The sequence below is a fragment of the Phalaenopsis equestris genome, unplaced genomic scaffold (genome assembly GCF_001263595.1).
Source record: "Phalaenopsis equestris unplaced genomic scaffold, ASM126359v1 Scaffold000428, whole genome shotgun sequence".
NCBI classification, from domain to species: Eukaryota; Viridiplantae; Streptophyta; class Magnoliopsida; order Asparagales; family Orchidaceae; genus Phalaenopsis; species Phalaenopsis equestris.
The window spans coordinates 1,574,760-1,598,049 of NW_018164869.1; the positions used below are offsets into that span (position 1 = coordinate 1,574,760).

The window sequence follows — 23,290 nt, forward strand, 5'->3', positions numbered from 1 at the left end:
GGAGGTTCGAGCCAACTCCCGCTAGACTTAAGTCGTTGAAAGATACCGTTATCTTATTGTTCATCAAATACCTGGATCTTAATGTTATAGGATAGGACATCTTTCTGCTCTATCTTAAGTGTGCATTTATCATCACCATCCTACGCCCCAAAACAAACTACTTGCGACCTTGTTTGATGGTTTCACGTATAGCAAATACGTGGACACTTATGCGTTGGACATAAGCATCGAAAACCGAACTAACAAACAAAGAAAGAAAAGAACAAAAATGGGGTGAGAGAGAGGAGGCACTGATCCAGTTAAAACACCGAAAAACAGAGTAGATCAGTTCTCAAAATTCCTATCGAAAAGACCTGGAAGAGTAGGGCCCAAGGTCTTTCCTAACAAACATAAAGGGGCTACTTTGCGCTGATTTTTCAAACCTCAAAGACATAAGATTAATCAAATTAACCAAATGCTCTCCCAAATAAGGCTTGCAAATCCTCCAAACCCCAAGTTGATATCAAAATCTCCCAACTCCCAAATTAATCCATAGCCTCACACATCAAACAAACACGAAATTTTTCCTTTTCCAATGCACTGAGGTGTGGTGTAAGACCCACGACCTGTATCAGTAGAGAAAGGAGAAAGGAAGACAAGATCCTCGGCCCAATTGAGGTAAAGCCAAGAAAATTCACGGGTAAAAGCCAATATCAGCACCATCTAGCTCTAGACCCGGATAAACTCCCACATGTGACTCACGGCCAAGGCAAAACAAGGCCAATATAAAAGAGAGAGACCCACGGTTAGGACTTAAAGAAGGGAAGGACTCATGGCCACGACAAACAGGACAGTCCAAACCAACTCCAAAGCATTGTAAGCAAGGCTCACAACCAAGACCCAAGCGAAGACACGAGGCAAAGGGAAAGGGAAGGCTCACGGCCTAGGCTAAGTCCAAGGCACAAGACCAAGGCACAAGACAAATCCATGACTAAAGCAACTCAAATTCATTCCACAGGAACTCTGACATATGCAAGAGAGTGTAAAATACCATCAATTTCTTTAGAATGACACACTTACTCTCCCCACGATCATCCAAGCAGTTTAAGCCCAAAAAAGAGAAGCTAAAGTCAGGTCCTCATAAAGCACAATCAGAACTCGCCATAAAGCCAAAACCAGTTCCTTAAAGCTCCAATGAGAAGCTTAAATGTGTTAAGATAATACTTTTAACCAAAGTAAAAGTCAGGCTTCAATAAAACCAACACCCGAATCTTCCCAAAATAAGAAACCGAACCACCAAAGCAAGAAAAAGGAAGATTCAAATTCTAGACTAAGCCATAACCAAAGCCAAAGCCAAAACCCGAATAATTTAAAGAAGGGAAGATTCAATAAAAGAACTGAGATTCAACACAAAACCAAAGCCAAACCAAGTTTTTTTTTTCACCAAATTCTAGACTAGTTAAAGACCAAACCGAGCCAAGCAAGGCCAAAACCCGAACCCAGCAAGGGTCGAAAACCAAGCTGCAATTTAGACCTCCAATACTAAGCCATAATAAAAGTTAGAGCAATATTCTCATGCCTTTAAGACATCTCGAAATAGAACTACCACATGTTTTGAGTGAAAGTAGATGAAAGCTTCATAATACATATCTTAACATGCTCATGAGAAGGGTCAAATTATTTCAAAACCATCCTCTTAATTACTTCCAATATAAGTATGCCTTGGGAGATAGGAAACATGTCATAACTTCAGCACTTTAAATAAGCAAAGTAAAAGAAAGGACTAATAGCCTGCCACATTGCTTAACCAAATCTAACTTCTAGCACCACACCACAAGATCATCATCAGAGGCTCCGCAAGGCCATAACCCAGACAGAGAAAGGGAGGGAGAAGGAAATACACACCCTCAAGCTTTTAAATGTCATTCCCACATAACAAATGTATAAAGAATAAGTTAGAACATGTTTAGGAATGAGGCAAATAGTAATCTTCCTATTCTAGCATGCTAACAGGGCTCGGCAGAGACAGGGACGAACACAAATAAAGTGCAGGGGCTCGGTAAAGAGCAGGGGCCGAACACAGGCAACGCACAGGGGGAGAGGGAAGTACCTCCTTAAAGTAGAATCACAAAAGGAGTTGCAGAAAAATATTCCCTAGCCAACGCATTTCTCCAGCAACAATGAGAGTTCAAAAAAACTTAAGAGAATGAGTAAAGAAGAGTAATAGAGAAAGGTCCTCCCCAGAAAATGATTTTCGGCCCCTTTGAAGCTTCTCAGAGGAGCTCTGATATACGCTAAGGGAAGAAGAAGACGAATGATTGAAAAAAATCCAGCAGAAATCGAGCGCAGAGGCGCGCCATACTGTTTGCGGCTCGAGGAGCCAGCAAATGATGAGGAGGAATGGGCGACTGCGAGAGAGGGGAGCGCGGGAACCTTCGTTCCAACGGCTCGAGTTCGTGGGGTCACGCGAGGGACCACGGCGACCAGAGCAGAGACACGAAGGGGACGGACGCACGAGCGGGAGACGGGAAATGAAAGTAGGGTTGGTTTATAAGTTTTATTTATAATAATAGATTATTATTTATTATTATAAATAATACTTAAACGCATCTCCTTCTCCAGAAATGCCCTCGCGACGAAACAAACGTCTCTCCTAAGCAAAATCGACGTTCCGGACGCGTCGGCGCAGTCTGTTTTGTCATTCGGAGTCGTCCGGGCAACTTCATCGTCGATCGGGTTAAAAACGCATCGCAGTCCAAATCCTATCAAGATTTCGGCTCGAATTCGATGACTCGAATTTGATTGAACAGGACGGCGAAGAGCGCAGCGGCGCCAAATCAACGAGTAGAGTCAATCCTAAGGCCGACAGTCCTATAAGAATGCTCCCTGTGTTCCTTCGGAGTAGTCTTACCTGCTAAGCAATAGCGGTCAAGACTACTACATGGAACGTTAAGTCGAGCAAAGAAAAGTCTAGAATTGTTAACGGGGAGGGCTCCTTCACTAGTTTTCTAGGAGTAGTCGACAGAAAGGTCCTACGGCTAGATCCTACGCTACTAAGGAGGGGAAAACTACACCTCGACCGAAAGCGAGGTCAACAATGTTGTTGGCTAGAGAGCTTGAAGATTCTTTGACAGCGAGATTGGAATAGTAAAATTACTACTTGGCCTAAGATGAAACAAGAGATGCAGTGTCGGTACCTATTTGATCAAACAATAAAAGTATACCTTGTAAAATATTCAACCCGACCCCTGAGGAGACACTAGTTCAGAGCGGAGAATAGGATTCGTCCCTGTCAGGAAGTGTTTCAAGTACCACGGATTTGGGCATATTGAATCAGATTACCCAACCAGGTGAATGATCTCTTTCACTGATCAATGAGCAATTGAAGAAATGAGCAATGACATGGAAGACACTGAAGAAGGTGAGGACATAAAAGAGAATTATCATATTGCAACTGATGAGGGAGAAAAACAAATCACCCCAACAATAATAACATTGGTGGTCCTAGCGGTCCTAAGTCCGAAGAACTGACACAGAACACCTGACAACCCCTTTAAATGAAATTAGGCTTTTTAGATGTATTGCCTACTTTCTAATTTGCCCTTATTGCATGTTAGAGATGACTCTTTTGCGTTATTTTCGGAAGACTAAATGGAGCTATTTGGATAATGAATTAGTTCGATAATGTATCCACCGACAGATGATCGGACATGATCGATGAACCATAGCATTGGAAATCACCTTAGGATTTTTGATGGAAAGAACATCCTACAATGAGATCTAGATCTTTTCAAAGAAGAAGAAGAGTCCTCTCCTGTGTAATTATATTTCAGTGTGGTTCAACCTGCCATAAATTTCGTTTTGGAGTTGATTACTCCTTACATACTTTTTTATTAGATATATTCAACTAAATACGAGTGGAGGAAATAAATTACGGATTTAATAGATGGAGAGCTTTATGAGGCCTCTTCCGAGTGATTGTACTTTAGTGTGGTCCAACCTACCATAAATTTCGTTTCGGAGTTGATTTCTCTTGAAATACTTGTTTATTAGATATATTCAGCTTAATACGAGTGGGAGAAATAACTTACGGATTTAATGGGTCAAGTGTTGCTTTATGAGGCCTCTTCTGAGTAATTATACTTTAGTGTGGTCCAGATTGACATCGTTCCAGATTGGATTCATTTTAACTACTTGCTTAGCAGAAACATTCAATCAAAATGCGAGTGGGGAGAAAAATTACGAATTTAATGACTCAAGAGTTTCATTTATGAGAATCTACATCTATATACATCTTCAACTCAGGTTGTGCCATAGAAAGAATGACTAATTATTCTATCAGAATGCGCTTTGGAAGGACAATACCTATAAGATTGACTTATCTGGAAATTACATCAGCTCCATCACCTTCAACATGATTGATATGACACTATACTAACATGAGCCAAAAGCTTCGATAGATGGGGTCGAAGCTCCCCCAATTCCGGAAGACTAACACAAGAGTATCTCCCGCACTGACGCGGGCGTGAAGAGAGGCACGAGTGGGAACGCTCATGTTACTTATGCTTGGATCGACCGGTTCAGGCAAGGGGAGAGTCAATTGGCTCCTCTTAGGTTTGACGCCTACTTTCAATAGTGGGATCACTCTTTAGTTACTTTGTCACAACCTGACTCAGTGCTTGAAATTAACTAAGGCAGGTACAGACAGTCAAATTGTGGAAATTAAATTTGTTTATATTCATTTTTTATAACTAACATCTAACAAATGAATGAGCCACTACAGAAAAGAAAATTATATTAAAGCAGTTATAAAATTTTCAAAATTCAAGTTGTTTGCGTCTTCTATAAACATTTTACTTTCTATTGTTCAATTTCTTATAAAATGATTAACTCTGTAATGTTAAGTTAAAACAATATTTAACTAAAAAACTATTGAATACTTATTCTCATAAATTATATTAACACCAAAAAAAATAGGCATGACAGTAAAACTTTATGTAAAATCAATTTAAGAATATTTGAAGGTTTGTACTTACTATCTAAATAAGATAATTTAAAGTGATTTTAAATATTCACTATTTCTTACTATATCATTTATATATCAGTGTATTTTTAATCTATATATAATCGTCAGAGGAGCACCACTTAAAATTCTGTTAATTAAAACACATCAATATCAATATTTTTTTTCAATTTATATACATTTGTTTTAGCGTTTCCCCGCTAGTAACATAAAGGGTGAACTTTATTATAGACAATCATGTTCATACATTCAGTCTATGTAGTTCATAATTCATACATGTATTTCATTCAGTTCAATATATTTTGTATACATTATAATGACTAAAAAAAAATAATAATAATATTTTACAATTAGAAGCATCGTTTGGAGGTTAAACATCGTTAGGGGAAAATTAAACGAGCACTTAGACTCTCGTTTTCATTGAAACCAAACGAGAGAGTGAGACAGAAAGTGAACAAATCGAAACAGAGAGAGAAGGAAAGAGAGGAAGAAGCACCACACGGCTTACATACCGTGGAAAGCAAGTCGACTGCTTTTGCATCTCGTGGAAGAAGGAATCGAGAAATCATAGTGTGAGGGAGAACCTACTAAGAGAGATTCAGATGCGGGTGCTTGCATGAGAAGTTGACGTCACTATAAATCTCCAATCAACCCTTGGTTAGAGTTTTCAAACTGAATTGTCAGCTAAGTCTTGGATTGCATCTCAACAAGCTTCCTTAGCATCTCTTTCAAGTTCTCGAATCCGCCCTCAAATCGATTTTCTTTAGATAAAAACCTTCCTTCTATGGAGGAGAACATTTTCTCTATCCTATATTTTATTGACTCATCTTTTCCTTCAATTTCTTCTTCAAAGCATCTACTTTCTTTTCTGCCATCTATTCCAAAAAAATTTTGATCTCATAGGCAAAAAATTTGTATACCTTGAAATTCCGTTATCACTTCTTAGCCATCTCTTATCACAATTGTACGACAAATCAGTGTCCCCCAATCACGTCAATCCCATCATCGCCTCTTAGGTAGCACCTACCGTGACTATACGCGAGATTCAATTACACCAAGATGGATACTGTAGTCGTGATCCTATCTTAGGCTTCCCGGCTAGTTGAATACTAGCTATGTGAATCGCGAATATAACGCTTAATCAGGGCACTGTACCCTGCAATCTGTCATATACTACCTAGTTGGCTCTTTCCATGAATGTATCGCATTGATCGATCGGATCTCTAATGATGGGAGCTTCAGGTCTCTATTTGCCATGTTCCCCTTGACTTAGAAGATCGGAGCTTCGAGTCTCTGTTCGTCGTGATCCCCCATGCCCTTCTCAGGATATGCGTCACGCGCGATCTCTCATTGTGCGTGACCGTAAGATTAAATCGTATTTTATCGACGGGGTTCGGTCATTGTAGTCATTCGGTATGATGTGATCCTATTAGAGCCTTCCCAACTAGCTATGATCGCAATTGTACGCAACGGAGCGGGAGAGGCGAAATGATGGAGTTTTGGGTCTTTGTTCGTTATGATTTTTCTCAGTTAACTCAAATCGTGACTCTCTCGCGAGTTGAAGTCTGGCGAGTTGAAGTCATGGGGTATGTCGCGATCCTTCTTCACCATGTTCAAATCACGTCTGTATCTCCTCCTGCACATTGTGATCCGGTTGTTGCTTCCTAGTTTGCGACTGCTTTGGCACTGAAAGTCGCAATCCAGTTGGGATGATGAAGGCTCTGGACGCAGCCCTGTGCATTGGTGCGCAACGATCTTGTTGGCTTCGATTACCTAAATTTCTGCTTCGATACTAATTTGATACGACTTGACATCAAAATCAACATTCTTTTCCACATAAATTAAAGCAAAATAATATTTTCTTCAATAATTCAAACAACTCAACAAGAACAAAAAAGACAATCACCTACAATTTGAGAGGTAGGCGATCTCTCCAAATTCTTACAATTCGAGAGGTAGGAAAGCTCTCATAAACCATAAACCTAAGACTCGCAACCCAATTTCATGCATAAAACTAACTCTAAACATAATAAGCTTATTTATACTCAACAATAATAATATTAATAAAAGACTAAATTGCCCTTAGGCATATAAAAGACAAAATTACGCTTAGACTAGGTGTCGGCATAACACATTCTCTTTTTTTATTCTTAGCCTTATTGCAGATGAAAATCTCATTTAACTATCTTGATGAGAAAATTTTTCTAATATTTTATCTTTTCTTGCACATTATTATTCTACCACCAACTATTTTTATTTATAAAATCTTTTGTTTTTGATCCTTCAGGTAAATTTTTTGTCACTTGTTTAATATTGTTTGCTACTTTTTCCCACATAGAAGTTGTTTCTTCATGAATATTTCAAATCTTAAAATCTTAAAGTTTGTTAAAAATTACATTTCTTTGCCTTTTAAGTTTCCTCATCTAATTTTATGATAATATTTTATTGTATTTTTTATCTTCTAATTCTCTATCTTAAAATCTAAAACTATTAATGTGTGAGAAAAATAGTTGGTAGTGAAATAATAATGTGAATATATATATGTATATATATACATATATATATATAGTTATAAAAATTACTTTAAATGTAAAAACTTAGATTATTGGGAAAAATATAAGGTGGCATGTAAAGAGTCAATAGAGCTATTTCTGATGCTAAAAATTTTATTTTATTAATCATTATAATATATTAGATACTAAAAAGGGTAAAAGATATACGTATAAACTATTCAAACAAAGAGAAAATAAAAGTAAATATTTAATTAGAGTAAAGTGTATTAAAGATGAAAATCAAATATTATTTTTCATAGATAAAGATATTCAACATATGTAGGTGAGATAGTTTGATAAACTTTTTAATTAAATATTTGAAAATACGATTGACTTTAGTTATCTTAATATTGTTAATAACAATATTTTTTTTTATTATTTCTGTCGTATCAATAAAAAAGAAGTTAATGAGGCTTTAAAGAAAAATAGAAGTGAAAAATCAATAGGACCTTATGGTATCCCAATAAAAGTGTGGAAATATTTAAGAGATTTGAGACTTTCTTAACTTACTAAACTTTTTAATATTATTTTAAAAACTAAAAAAATGTATGAGGATTGAAGTAAGAGTATTTTGGTCTTCATTTTTAAGGATAAAGGGGATCCACAAGAGTGTGCAAATTATAGAGGAATTAATTAATGTGTAATACATTAAAATTATGGGAGAGAGTAATTGAACATAGGTTAAGACGTGATACAAAAATTTCTCATAATCAGTTTAGATTTATGTTGGACAAGTCTTCTATGGAACTTATTCATTTATTGAGAGGTTTAATGGAGAAGTACATAAATATTAAGGAGGATCTACATATGATTTTTATTGATTTAGAAAGAGCTTATGATACGGTTCCAAGAGTTCTTTGAAGATTTCTTGGAAAGAAAGGTGTTTATATAACTTATATTCTAAGTCATTAAAGATATATATACTAAAGATGTTACTTGTGTTTGAACATAACGAGGATTGACCTCGTATTTTCTTATTTTTAGTTGGATTACATCAGAGGGATCAACTTTAAGCCCATATCTGTTTGCTTTAGTTATGGATGCTCTTAGCAGACATTTATAGGAGGATGTTCCTTGGTGTATGTTTTTTGTTGGTGATATCCTTCTTGTGGATAAGTCTAGAGATAGAATTTAGGAAAAACTTGAATTGTGGCTGCCTACTTTAGAGCTAAAGACCTTTATTTGAGTAGTTCTAATAGTGAATACTTAATATGTAATTTTAATAGTAGTAGATCTTGTGGCAGAGTTGTAACAATGAGTGATTAAATATCTCTGGTCCTGTTCAAAATGATGGTGATATAGATGGGATGTAGAAATCATGTCGGGGGGTTGAAGTGGAGAAATGCATTGGGTCTATTGTGTGATAGAAAAGTATCACTTAGACTTGAAGGAAAATTTTATAAGATGGCAGCGAGACCTGCAATGCTTTATGGCACAGAGTGTTGCGCTATAAAAGTGAAGCATAAAACTAAGTGTTGCTGAGATGAGAATGCTTAGGTCGATGAGTGGCTTTATACTTAGAGACAAAATGGCAAACGAATATATCCGTGAAAAGGTTGGTGTAGCTCCAATGGAAAACAAAATTAGACGGGATCCTTTTAGATGGTTTGGTCACATTAAATGTTGACTATCTGATGATTATATTAGGAGTATATTAGGAGAGTAGATGTTTTAGGTTAAGAAAGGTTGTTAGACCTAAAAAGATCGGGGCATGTTTTATAAAAAATGATCTTAATTTATTTGAATTAAGTGAAAATATGATGCTCGATAGGACAATGGAGAAAAAAGAATTCATGTAGCCGACTCCACTTAAGTGGGATAAAGGCTTGTTGCTATTTTTTTTTTTTGTTGCTGCAGTTTATTTCATAAAAATTTTTCTTGTACCAAACGTAAACACAACATCAGTTCCTTTATTGGTAGACTTCTGAAGACACCTCTATTCTTTTCCAAAAAAAAACCAAAATCTATCGGACTTTTTTGTTGTTAGTCTCACGTTTGGGGCAAACAACCTAAACTTTACACTTCACTTATATTTAACATTAAAATAACTTTTTTAGTAGAATATTTACTTTTACATAAAAATTAATATTGTTTTAGTTAATAATTTGACAATATTAAACAGGCCACAGGCAACTATTTATACATTCTGTCATGATCACATCCTATTTCTTGACCAGAATAATTATCTTAAAAGAATTCTTACCCAAAGAAAAAAAAGAGGAAGAAAAAGAAGGTCCAAGGGCAGCCATTCATAAAGTTCACCACTTTTCTCACTTCCCTTCTACATGGATTGGTTAAAGAGGCATATGTTTTTTTCTCGTACATTGTACTGGAGAACATGCTACTTGCTATATTTTGCATAAGCCAGATTGGAATTCAGCATTTATTAATTATATTTTGCATTCAGTAATTTTCTGAATAATAGGTCATTGCGTATTTGTCCTTTAATGTCATTGCAGGTGTCTTACACTTCTGAAAATGTTATTGTGGGTAGGAAAGCGGCAAAAGAGGCATTACAGCAAAGACTTGGCTTGAAGAACTCTAATCATCCATTGGTAGGAATAATCACTCGTTTAACTGTCCAGAAAGGAATTCACCTCATCAAACATGCTATTTGGCGAACACTGGAAAGCAATGGGCAGGTTTTTATTTGATTTTTTTTTTTTTTTGGTAATGTTAACTATTTTCTTAACATGGTCATGATTTCCCATAAAGCATTATGCATTTACATGTCTAACACCTAAACTTTAGTTTTTCCATATATACCACCTTACCTAGATATGAAAATGTGCATTTCACTTTTCAAGTTAAAATAGTTGTACTTTTGATGTGATATGAAAGATTTGGCTGCTATAAAAGATAAAAAGTAAAGTTTAGTTGTTAGATACGTAATATGTAGGAATTGGGTGGTATGTATGCAGATGCCCCTTTTAATAATCTCCCAAACTTTGTTGCCTAGATTGTTTTGCTGGGATCCGCTCCAGACCCTCGCATACAACAAGATTTTGTTAACCTGGCGAACCAATTGCATTCTTCACACTCTGGTAATGTGCGGCTTTGCTTGACATATGATGAACCGCTTTCGCACTTGGTGAGGTTTCGCTTGCTGACTTGAACATTTTTTTTCTTTCTTATTAAACATTTTAGCGTCTTGTTTCTGCTATGATCTTGTGTTTTTTAGATCTATGCAGCTGCAGACTTTATTCTTGTCCCATCGATATTTGAACCTTGCGGCTTAACTCAACTTATTGCAATGAGATATGGTTCTATTCCAGTTGTTCGAAAGACAGGAGGTGAGCGCCATGAATTTTTGGGAAATTTATATACCTAGCACACAATGCTTCTGTATTTACCTTTCTCATACCTAGATTTTCATATTTACGTACATAGTAGTTTGGTCACGTTTAAAAAGTGCAATAGTGCTTATTTTCAATGTGAGTAAAAATGAAAGTTTAGGTGTGAGATGTAAATACATAAGAGTTGTGTGCTATGAATGTAAATGCTCCTACTTTTTATTTTGGTCGCATAACTTTTCCTAGAGATCCTCTAGAAACTTTCAAGCACTTGCAGAAATGCGTATGATTTGACACGTGCAGAGAACAAACAATGAGGATGAATGATCTAGCCCTATATGTTCATTTTTCTGCTTTGCTGAATTTTTACTTGGGCACTTTTAGGTAACCTCCTTGGGGTTCCACTGAAATATGGATGATTGCATGCATGAAAAAATATTATGTTTTGAAATATGCCAACTCAGTTTTGAATGTTTCGTGCAGAACATCTAAATCTTTGAAATTATCACTTTAAGTGTAGCTTTCACCATGCAATTCTTAATGTAATGTAATCTTTCCCTTCCCTTATTTTTGGTATAAGTTTTGACGTATAATAAGCCCAGGGAGTTGAATATATTTGAACTTTGTTGTGATGCCATTTATATGTGGAGAGTGACTCAGGTGTGAGAAGGGGCAATAAAGACCCCACCCACGCCTAGACCGACTGGTCCAAGCAAGTGGAGAGCCGATTGGCTCCTTATAGGTTCAGCACCTTGGTGTGAATAACGACGGCAATAAAGCTAAAAACTGGATCGAGAAAATTCGCAAAACAGAAAACACTGCGGAAACACATATTTACGTGGTTCGGCAAATTGCCTACGTCCACGGAGCTGTAGAGGATTTTATTAGCTTCAGGAATTACACCCGTCCATCACCTCGAAGATTACAAAAAAAAATTCTCTCCCTCTCTCACTCTCTCTCCTCACCTCTCTCTATCGCTCTACTCGAGAGCAACCACACAGCCGAAGGGAACAACAGCCTTGCAAATCTCCTTCTCATATGACTTCCTGATTTACCGTAAGCCACACATCAAGGAAGGAATAAACACCAAAAGCTAATCATTGCAATTTTTCTTCCTGTAGCCGTAAAGAGGTTTAATGGAGGGTTGTTTTAGCTTTTGTGTTAATCCATTATTTAAAGAAGCTTAAATGCCCATTTAAGAAAGCCTCAATTCACAAAATTATAGGTGAGAAAAATGAGAACCTAGCTTTGGCGGGATCCACTTATGGAGAGGAATCCAGGCAATGCTTCACAAAGGGAATCAAATTAATTAGCGATTAATTTCCGATTATCTGCCATAGAGGAATTTCTATAGCAATAGGTGGATCGGGCTCTACCTACTCAACAAATCTCCCACTTGGAGACTGGGACATTGGCTGCATCATCCACTGGTTGCGTCGTCCTTTTCCTCAAATGTGATATTCTTCATCTCTGCAACTCAAAGCCTCAGTCTTCATGCCAGAAAGCCAGCTGAAGTCGAGCACAACTTCTTCTTATTAAGAGTAACAACCTTAGTCGACATATCAACGTTAACATAACATTGTACCTCTAAGCTCTTTCCTAGGTTACTTATGTATCTTCTTACAACTCCTACTGCATGGGGAATATCTTGACTCTGTTGAAAGCCTTTTTCAACAAGTCTAGTCATGTACCTCTTACAGTCATCAAACGCAGTCTTCACCGGGTATACCCACTTGTTGTGCGATATATTCTTCCCTGATGGAAGTTCAGTCAGCTCTCAAGTTTGATTCCCTGACAGGGAATACACCTCCTTCATGGTCAGCTCTCACTTACTCAAATTCTCATCTTGCAGGATTTTTTTTAGCTCTGCCTCAAGTGACCAAGCCTGCAATGCCGCAGATCTGTCGTGCTCTCTGCAACTGTAGTAGCAACAGTATTGAGTAAACTTGTAGTCATATATAGTGTGTCAGTTTTTTTATCCCGAGTCAGTACTAATGCTCCTTTGATAATCTTCCAGGTGCTATCTGAGAACACTACTGAATGACCACTCTCATTGAGTTGTCCAACAGAAATGATGTTTTTCTTCAACTTAGGAATGTGTCTGACCTTTTACAAAGTTCATTTGCTCTTGCTAGGGAGTGCAATATCAACGTCTCTCATACCTACCACGTTCAGAGCTTTTCAATCAGTCAGATGTATCTTCCCAAAGTCACTTCGCATCAACTCTCTGTGGGAAGATGTATAGAATGAAGCTCCTGAATCCAGTATCTAGTCATCAGCAGAACTGTGAACTGTCAGCAATATCACATCCTGTATTTCTTCAGTTACAACATTAGCGTCATCATTCTCCTTCTTCTTAGGATTCCTGCATTTCCTTTTTATTTGGTCAGCCTTGTCACAATTCCAACAGGTTTCCTGCTAACCAGACTTTAATTTTGATCTTCCTCTATTTGAGTTTTTGTTCTGTGATCTTCTTATGGAATCAACATTCAGTGTCAAACTTGAACCGAGGTCTTGCCAGATTCTTTCCTCCTCCTCAGTCAAAATCAAATCACTAATATCATCATATTTCAGTTTAGCTTTATCTGCAGAACTGTTTACTGTCATCCTCATGGTTTCTCAGTTATTTGACAATGAAGCCAACAATATCAGTGTGCGTATCTCATCATCAAAATTGATTTCAACAGACGACAATTGATTTGTGATAGTATTGAAATCATTCAGGTATAGAACAACAGACATACCGTCCGTCACCTTTAAGTTGAATAACTTTTTCATCAAATGCACTTTGTTATTCGTCGATGGCTTTTCATACAAACCTGATAAAACCGCCATGAGATATGAAGTAGTCCTCTTTTTGATGACGTTGTGGGCAACTGATCTTGACAGGGTTAATCGAATAACCCTCAGAACTTGTCTATCCAACAAATTTCATTCCGCCTCGTCCATCTTTTTCGGCTTCTTTCCCAGTAACGACAGATGAAGTTTCTTCTCATAGAGGTGGTTATTTACCTGCATTCTCCAGTAACCAAAATTTGTGTCATTGAACTTCTCGATTCCTGATGTCATTAGTTCGTCTCTGCCCATCGTTCTTTCTTAGATCCAAAACCACGACTTTGATACCAGTTGTTGTGAAAAACGACGACAATAAAGCGAAAAATCGGATCGAGAAAATTCACAAAACAGAAAATATTGTGGAAACACACATTTATGTGGTTCGGCAAATTGTCTACGTCTACGGAGCTGCAGATGATTTTATTAGCTTTAGGATTTACACCCGTCGATTACTTCGACGATTGCGAGAAAGAATTCTCTCCCTCTCTCTCTCTCACTTTCTCTCTCTCTCACTTTTTCTCTCTATCGCTCTACCCTAGAGCAACCACACAGCCGAAGGGAGGAACAGCCTTACAAATCTCCTTCTCATATGACTTCCTGATTTCTCGTAAGCCGCACATCAAGGAAGGAACAAACACCAAAAGCTAATCATTGCAATTTTTTTTCCTGTAGTCACTGAGAGGTTTAATGGAGAGGGTTGTTTTTAGCTTTTGTGTTAATCCATTATTTAAAGAAGCCTCAATTCACGGAATTATAGGAGAGAAAAACGAGAACCTAGCTTTGGCGGGATCCACTTATGGAAAGGAATCCAGGAAATGCTTCACAAAGGGAATCAAATTAATTAGCAATTAATTTTCGATTATCTGCCATAAAGAGGAATTGCCAGAGCAGGAGGTGGACCGTGTTCCACCTACTCAACAAATCTCCCACTTGGAGACTGGGATACGATTGCACCATCCACTGGTTGTGTCGTCCTTTTCCTCAAACGTGATATACTCCACCTCTACAACTCAAAACCAGTTTTCATGCCAGAAGACCAGTTGAAGTCGAGCACAACTTTAGCTTCTTAAGACTAACACCCTTAATCGACATATCAACGTTAACATAACTTTGTACATTCACGCTCTTTCTTGGTTTACTCATGTATCTGCTTACAACTGTCATGCATGGGGAATATCTTGCCTCTGCTGAAAATTTTTTTCAACAAGTCTAGTTTTGTACCTCTTACTGTCATCAAACACAGTCTTCACCTGGTACTCTCACTTGTTGTGCAATGTTTTTTTTCCTGGTGAAAGTTCTATCAGCTTCCGAGTCCGATTCTTGGCAGGGAATTCACCTCCTTCATGGTCAGCTCTCATTTGCTCGAATTCTCATCTTACAAGATTTCTTTATAGCTCTGCCTCAAGTGACCAATCTTGCAATGTCGCAGATCTGTCGTGTTCTCTACAACTGTAGTAGCAATAGTGTTGAGTAAATCTATAGTCATATACAGTGTATCAGTTTTCTTACCCCAAACCAGTTTTAATGCTCTTTTGGTAACCTTCAAGGTGTTATCGGGGAACACTACTGAATGACCACCCTCATTGAGCTGTCTAACAAAAATAAGGTTTTTTTTCAACTTAGAAATGTATCTGATCTTTTGCAAAGTCCATTTGCCCTTGTTAGGGAGTGCAATATCAACGTCTCTCATCCCCACCACGTTCAGAGTTTTTCCATTAGCCAGATGTACTTCCCAAAGTCACCTGCAACATAGTTTCGCTTCAACTCTCTATGGGAAGATGTATGGAAGGAAGTCCCTGAATCCAATATCCAGTATTCAGTAATCAACAAAACTGTGAACTGTCAGCAATAGCAGATCATCTATTTTTTCAGTTACAACATTAGTGTCATCATTTTTCTTCTTCTTAGGATTCCTGCAGTTCATTTTTATGTGACCAGTCTTGCCACAATTCCAGTAGGTTTCCTGCTGACCAGAATCAAACTTTGATTTTAATTTTTCTCTGTTTGAGTTTTTGTCATGTGATCTCCCTTTGGAATCAACATTCAGTGTCGAACTTGAACCCAATGTTTTTCCAGAATCTTTCCTGCACACCTCCTCAGCCAAAATCAAATCACAAATATCATCATATTTCAATTTGATTTTACCTGCAGAACTGCTAACTGTCATCATCATGACTTCTCTGTTATTTGACAATGAAGCCAACAACATCATTGCACGTATCTCATCATCAAAATCAATTTCAAAAGCTGACGATTGATTTGCATTAGTATTGAAATCATTCAGTGTAGAGCAACAAACACACCGTCCGCCATCTTCAAGTTGAATAACTTTTTCATTAAGTGCACCTTGTTATTTGTCGATGATTTTTCATACATATCTGATAAAGCCGCAATGAGATATGCAGTAGTCCTCTCCTTGATGACATTCTGAGCAACTGATATCGACAGAGTTAATCGAATAACCCCCAAAATTTATCGATCCAATAAATTTCATTTCGTCTCGTCTATCTTTTCTGGCTTCTTTCCCAGTAACAGCAGATGAAGTTTCTTCCTATAGAGGTAGTCCTCTATCTGCATTATCCAGTAAGAAAAATCTATGTCATTGAACTTCTCGATCCCGGATGTCATCAGTTCGTCTCTCCCCATCGTTCTTCCTTAAATCTGAAACCACGGCTCTGATACCAGTTATTGTGAAAAAACGACGGTAATAAAGTGAAAAATTGGATCGAAAAAATTTGTAAAATAGAAAACACTGTGGAAACACAGATTTACGTAGTTCGGCAAATTGCTTATGTCCACGAAACTTCAGAGGATTTTATTAGCTTCAAGATATACACCCGTCGATCATCTAGACAATTATAAGGAAAAATTCTCTCTCTCTCTCCTCACGTTCTCTCTGTATCGCTCTATCCGAGAGCAACCACACAGCCGGAGGGAGCAGCAGCCTTGCAAATCTCCTTCTCATATGACTTCCCGATTTCCCGTAGGGCACACATCAAGGAAGGAACAAACACCAAAAGCTAATCATTGCAATTTTTCTTCTGGTAGCCGCATAGAGGTTTAATGGAGAGGATTGTTTTTAGCTTTTATGTTAATCCATTATTTAAAGAAGCTTAAAGGCCCATTTAAGAAAACCTCAATTCACGGAATTATAGCAGAGAAAAACGGGAACCTAGCTTTGGCGGGATCTACTTATAGAGAGGAATCCAGGCGATGTTTCATAAAGGGAATCAAATTAATTAGCAATTAATTTCTGATTATCTATCATAAAAAGGAATTGCTATAGCAGGAGGTGGACCGGGCTCCACCTACTCAATACAGCTTTCACATTGGGCCCAATCGTAATTATCTAGGGCATATATATTTGCTTCTGTGTTTTAGGTTTTTAGTTTTTCACGTGTGTTTTTATCAGGACATTCGTCTGCATCTCTTGTTTTTCCATCTAGGGTTGTATCTACGGGGGAGAGATGTTCCAGCTGTATCTCATTTTGAGGTGGTAATTATTCTCGATTTTTCATTCCCTGCAACCATCCCTCCATTGGTGTCGCATGTTCTCTTCGGCGGAGGGATCCTCAGACAACTCTCCTTATTGTACCCTAAAATCGCACTCCTTTCATCCCTGCAGCGGTCCCCTTCTTTACCCACTACTAGTCTCCCTGTAACGTCCCGAGAGAGAAGAATCAAACATTTGAGTAGGAGAGAAGATGAAGCGAAGAGTCAGGCAAACGAAAAGCTGAGGAAAAGGAATCGAGAAGCTCGGCTTCCTGAAGAGGGGAGAGAAGAAGTGATAAGGTCGGGAAATCGAACTGGTTGGTTCGCCTATAAATTTGTCATGAGGGAGTTAGGAACTTACCCGAGGGTCGAGCTACACGGAAGGCGTCGATCGTAGTATCAATGTCGAGCGGAGGAGGACGATATGAGAGTTAGGGCTGAGGCGGCATCTCTGTCGAGTTGAGGAGTTTGCTTCGGTGACGAGCATAAAAGAGGAAGAAGTCATCACGTCAAGAGCTCATTTATTTTAGAAATTCAATTTTTTTGAATAATGAAAAACTAATCCTCTATTAAAATAATAAATTAATTAAATTTTATACATTTTTTTTAGACATTAAATTTTTTGAAGAGTCGACGTCAGGGTAAATATTATCAAATTAAGAGTAATCGATGTGAGGACTCTTATTCTTAAATTATAGTATTGTTTTAATAATTCTTCTAAACCAGTTGTCTATATTGTTATTCATGTATGATTAATGCAATTGATTTTTTTATTATTAAATTTTTATGGTCATTTTGATGCGAATGCATAATAGTCTCATGTTAATTAATTAATTATAGTATTGCATGTCGAGTAACATGAAATTGTATGTGTGTGTTTGACTATGACTGAGTCATCTCTTGATGGTACTAATGGGGGAACACTAAGTTATACGTGTACGTATATGAAAAATAATATTGATATTAATGTATCTTAATTGACATAATTTTTTATGGTGTTCATGTAATGACTATATAGATATAAAATGATATTGATATTTTATTGATATGGTAAGACTAACATCAAATATTTATATTGATTTATTAAAAAGTTTAACTAGCATGCATATTGTTTTTTTTTCTCTTTTATTATTATGATTTATGAGTATGAGTATTCACCGACACGTTTAGCTCACAGTTATTTTAAACTAATTTTTCAGGTTTAATTAGTTGATTAAAAGATAAGCGAAAAAAATATTTATAAAAGATATAGAGAACTAGTAATGAGGTAAATTTAATTTTAATGTTTTAATTTAATGTAATTAATGCTTCTTTTATTTTGTTAACTACTAATTATAGAAATTGGACGTCGAACTTTTAATTCAAATCATCCGACCATTCATTCTCGCCTTGGTTAATTCCAAGTCCTCAACCGGGTCTTGACAGAAGTGGTATCAGAGACAGTTTTGAATTAATTAATGAAATCTTGATTAAAAAACAGTTAGGATAATTATAAAAAAAATTTAATAATTATAACAAACTTGAAATTAACTTAAAATAATACTTATTATACATTCGGGCATAGTGATACATCTGAAATCATAGAAGAATATAATCTAATAGAAACAAAGAAATACAACCTTTTATTTCTCACCGAAATGATGACAGTGATGACTTAGCTGATTCAGGAGTTCAGATCGCAGTCTATCGGAGTTGATATAGTTGTTGTAGATAGGTATTTGAAGATATTTTAAAATCAGGGTATAAAGGAACTGAAGACGCAATTAAAGCGGAAAACTGACTAATGAGGATAGAGAAGTTATTTGATAGCATGACATGTCTGAATGAGAGAAAAGTAACGTTAACAACGTTTGTGCTAGATGGAGAAGCTAAAAGGTGGTGGCTTGGGCAGCGTTAGGATAGTTTAGGAGAAATACCCAACACGATGATAAGTTGGGAGGAGTTCATGGACCTTTTTAGAGAGTGGTTCGCACCCTATTCGCTTGACGACAGCTGCAGGACAAGTTTATCAAGTTGAGACAAGGAGAGAAGACAGTCATATAGTATGAAAAAGAATTAATTGCACTATCGAGGTATGTGTCACAGTTTGATGGGCTTTAACACATGCTATTAGTGTCTTCATCCTGGTCATATAGCAAAATATTATTCATCTCTTGATCAGAAAAGCACTGAAGATTAGAAATCAAGTGGAACTCCTCCACAGAAGACTGTAGGTGGGCAGAAAAAGATAGAGTCTATCGCTTCAGCACCTACCCAAGGTCAACCAGGACATGTTTAACCTCGAGTATATTCCATACTCATAGTGAGTCTAGAGAACCTATTGTTGTTGATGGTGATGAGGTCTGATGATTTTAACATTTTCTTATATGTAAGGGTATTTTCCTAATATAGTCTCTTGTTTCAGTATTGTTATCTGAAAATAGCTGAGTAGTCTTATATCAAATCTTTATCTTTATAGTGATTACTTATCATATTAATAAATGAACCATAGTTTCATGGATAACTACTGTTGACCTATTTTTTGAGACGTGACTTGAGGTATATTTATAAATTTTGAGAATAATTTTTATAGGTGGTGAAGATTATAAAGTCCCGAGGGAGAATAATCGAAAAATTGATTAGAAGAAAAGATGAAGCGAAGATTCAGACAAACACAGAGCCGAAGAAAAGGAATCGAGAAGCTTGGGAAGTTGAAGAGGAGAGAGAAGAAGTGATAAGGTTCGCCTATAAATTTGTCGTGAGGGATGTAGGAACTTATCTGAGAGTCAAGCGGTCGGGAGATGCTGAGCGTAGCGTCAGTGTCGAGCGAAGGAGGACGACGTGAGAATTAGGGCTGAGGAGGCATCTCTGTCGAGCTGAGGAGGAGGTTGCTTCGGTAACGAGCAGAGGGGAGGAAGAAGGTGTCGGGTCGAGAACTCGTGCAAAAGAGGAGCAATCATGTGGTTTCTTGTTCTTCCACAAGAAGTTGCCTTGGTGTTGAGGAAGAGACGAGAGTTTATTTAAGTGGATTAATAATAATAAAAATAATAATAATAATAATAAGATATATAAAGTAAATTTAATACTTAAATAATGAAAAGCTAATAGTTTATTAAAATAATAAATTAATTAGATTTTATACCATGCTTATTTTAGGCTTTTAATTTTTAGAGGACTCAATGCTAGGGCAAATCTTATCAAATTAAGAGTTATCGGGGTGGTACTTCTACTCTGAAATTACAATATTATTTTAGTATCTCTTCTTAACCAGTTGTATAGATTGTTATTCATGTGTGATTAATGCCATTGATTTTTATATTATTAAATTTTATCAGTTATTTTGACGTGAATGCATAATAGTCTCATGTTATAAAATAAATGATGCATTGTAGTATTAAATGTTGAGTGATATGAAATTGTGAATGATAAAATTTACATAGTGATGTTATATGTATGCTTGACTATGTTGGTGCCACCTTTTGATGATACTAGTGGAGGAGCACTAAGATACTCGTGCTCATATATGGAAATGGATATTGACGATATTTTTTAGACGATTGTTTTGATATAAAATAATATTGATATGTTATTGATAGAGCAAGACACTTTGAATAGCATCAAATATTTATATTTATTATTAAAAAATTTAACTAGCATGCATATTGATTACTTTTCTCTTGTATAAGTGTGGTTTATGAGTATGAGTATTCGCTGGTTCATTTAGCTCACCATTGTTTTAAACTAATTTTTCAGGTTTAATTAGTTGATTAAAAGATGAGTGAAAGAAGGGAAAATATTTGCAGAAGACGCGGACAACCAATAATGATATAAGTTTAATTTTACTGCTTTAATTTAAGTTAATCAGTAGCTCTTTCATTTTATTAATTACTAGTTATAGAAATTTGACATCAAAATTTTAATTCACACTGTCTGACTGTCTGTTCTTGTCTTGGTTAATTCCAAGCCCCAGGTTGGGTCGTAACACTCCCTCTCCGCTAGCCAACCCTACCTCCTTCGTCCTTTCCTCTATAGCACTATCGAATGCCCTTTACTTTGTTCTCTATTGTAACCCAGTTGCCAACCTCCTCCATTCCTCCATCTAACCAACCACCCGCTTGTTGTCCTTCACCATCCAGCCCACCATATCCATTACTCCCCCTTAAACCACAGCACTGCTGCTCTTGATCTAAGTCGTAGTTTGAGTTTGCGTTGTCCTTTTATGTGTGTTGGTTGAATCTATGTTTGATTTCAGTAAAACATTTGTATTTTTCGTGGGCTTTTGGCTAATTCCAATATAATTTGGTATCAGAGTTAACTTAATCGTAATCCTTTTCTAGGGATACCTAAACCACCACACTACTTAACCCAAAATTTTTCCTTCCCACCTGACATCACATCCATGCAATTTATCCCTAATACTCACACCTAAACCTAATCATTCCACCAAGAAGACAATTTTCAGACGTCGATCAAGAGTTTAACATGGATGAGATACAACACAACTCTATCAAGTGCTACAACGACTTGATGAAAATGATAAGAAAGACCCAGGGAGAGGTCACTGTCGAACATTGTAGCGAGCTCCGACGTGGAGAGAGAGAGGAACACCTAAATCTCTTCCATAAGGATGATTCCAGTGGAGAAGAAGGCAGTCAATGTCACTTTGGGATTCAATATTAGAGGAGGCCAAAAGATGAAATACTTATTGGAGGAAGCAGAGACTCGGAGTGAAAGTGGACATTCGGATTTCGAGGGGATAATGAATTTGGATGGCTTAGAGTGGTTGTAGGTAGTCGAGCAAGTTTTTGAATACAAGAAGATGTCAGATGACAGTAAAGTGAAGTTTATTACTATCAAATTGAAGAAGAGCACATCGTTGTAGTGGGTTTTTCTGAATGGAGAGAAAAATAGAGGAATGAATCAATAGTACTTCCTGGGAGAAGTCAAAGAGGGATTTGCAATGACACTACTTACCCTCACACTACCATCAGGATCTTTTCTTGAGGCTCTAACACCTACAATAGAGGGAACTATCAGTGAAAGACATAACGAAATTTATGTAGCCTAAGCTGAAATGTGAGCTGATAGAACCAGAGAAGCACACAATAGCCAGGTACTTGGGAGGCCTAAAGCCCACCATCGACAATGTGGTTCAGCTATAGCCTTATTGGTTTTTAGTTGACATATAACCTTGGCATTGAAAGTGGAGAGACATCAGAAGCATGTTAGTTTTAGTTAACAACAATAAAAACACCATATGGATGCCTTATGTGCCCATAGGGGTGCTTTAGCTCCTCAATTGGTGCCCCGATGCCATGAGAGAAGCCTAGCAATGCTTTGTGAACAGATCGGTTAGAATCCCAGCGCCCTGAAGCGGCGTAGCTACATCGTGGGATGGTCATTTCCAGGTTAAAAAATAGTGTTTGGAAACTCGAGGCTTGTGATGAGCGATCCACCGACCGGAAAAATGACTCCAGATGGAGCACGTGGAAAGACAATGCCCATGAGTAGGGAGTTTGCCATGAATGACGGGATGCGGTCATTGAGGTTAAATCAAATTTAGAATTTGGTAGAATTACTAAATGACAAAAAAGCACTGCACAATAACTTTGTCTACAGACTGAAAATAAAAAGTCAGATGATAGGAAACGTTATGAGACAAATCTTTTTGTGAAGGGGTTTGCACAAGGAAGAAGTGGATTATATTGAGATATTTTTTCCTGTAGTGAAGATGACAACTATCAGAGTTATTCTTAGCTTGACTGCAAAGGAAGAACTATATCTGAAATAGATGAATGTAAAGTCAGTCTTCTTGCATAGTGACGTAGAAGAGGAATCATATATGGTACAATCATAGAGTTATAAAGTTCCAAGGAGATAAAACATGGTCTGCAGGTTGGAGAAGAGTCGTACTCCAAGTCGATTTCGATTCATGTTGAGGTCTCGGGTCAATTTTTGACATCCCTACTTATAGAGTATATTTGACACAAAGTCCCTTCTCATTTCAATAGTGTACTCTTGATGGTTAAGACTGATATGGATGGCTACTCGCAAGTGGTAAAAATTGCTTAGGTGTTTTGGGGGACAATGTAATTAATATGGATCTAAGTGCTCAAACTCCAACCCCGCTCACCGGG

General features: G+C 37.1%; 1 protein-coding gene across 1 annotated transcript in view; it reads left to right on the forward strand.

Annotated features, from left to right (window-relative positions):
• LOC110027521 (starch synthase 3, chloroplastic/amyloplastic) overlaps positions 1-23,290 on the forward strand; it is a 115,136-nt gene that overhangs the window by 86,336 nt on the left and 5,510 nt on the right. Inside the window, 3 exon segments of the mRNA XM_020728991.1 lie at positions 10,014-10,196; positions 10,514-10,645; positions 10,736-10,847. Of these exon segments, the coding sequence (XP_020584650.1) occupies positions 10,014-10,196; positions 10,514-10,645; positions 10,736-10,847 (427 nt within the window).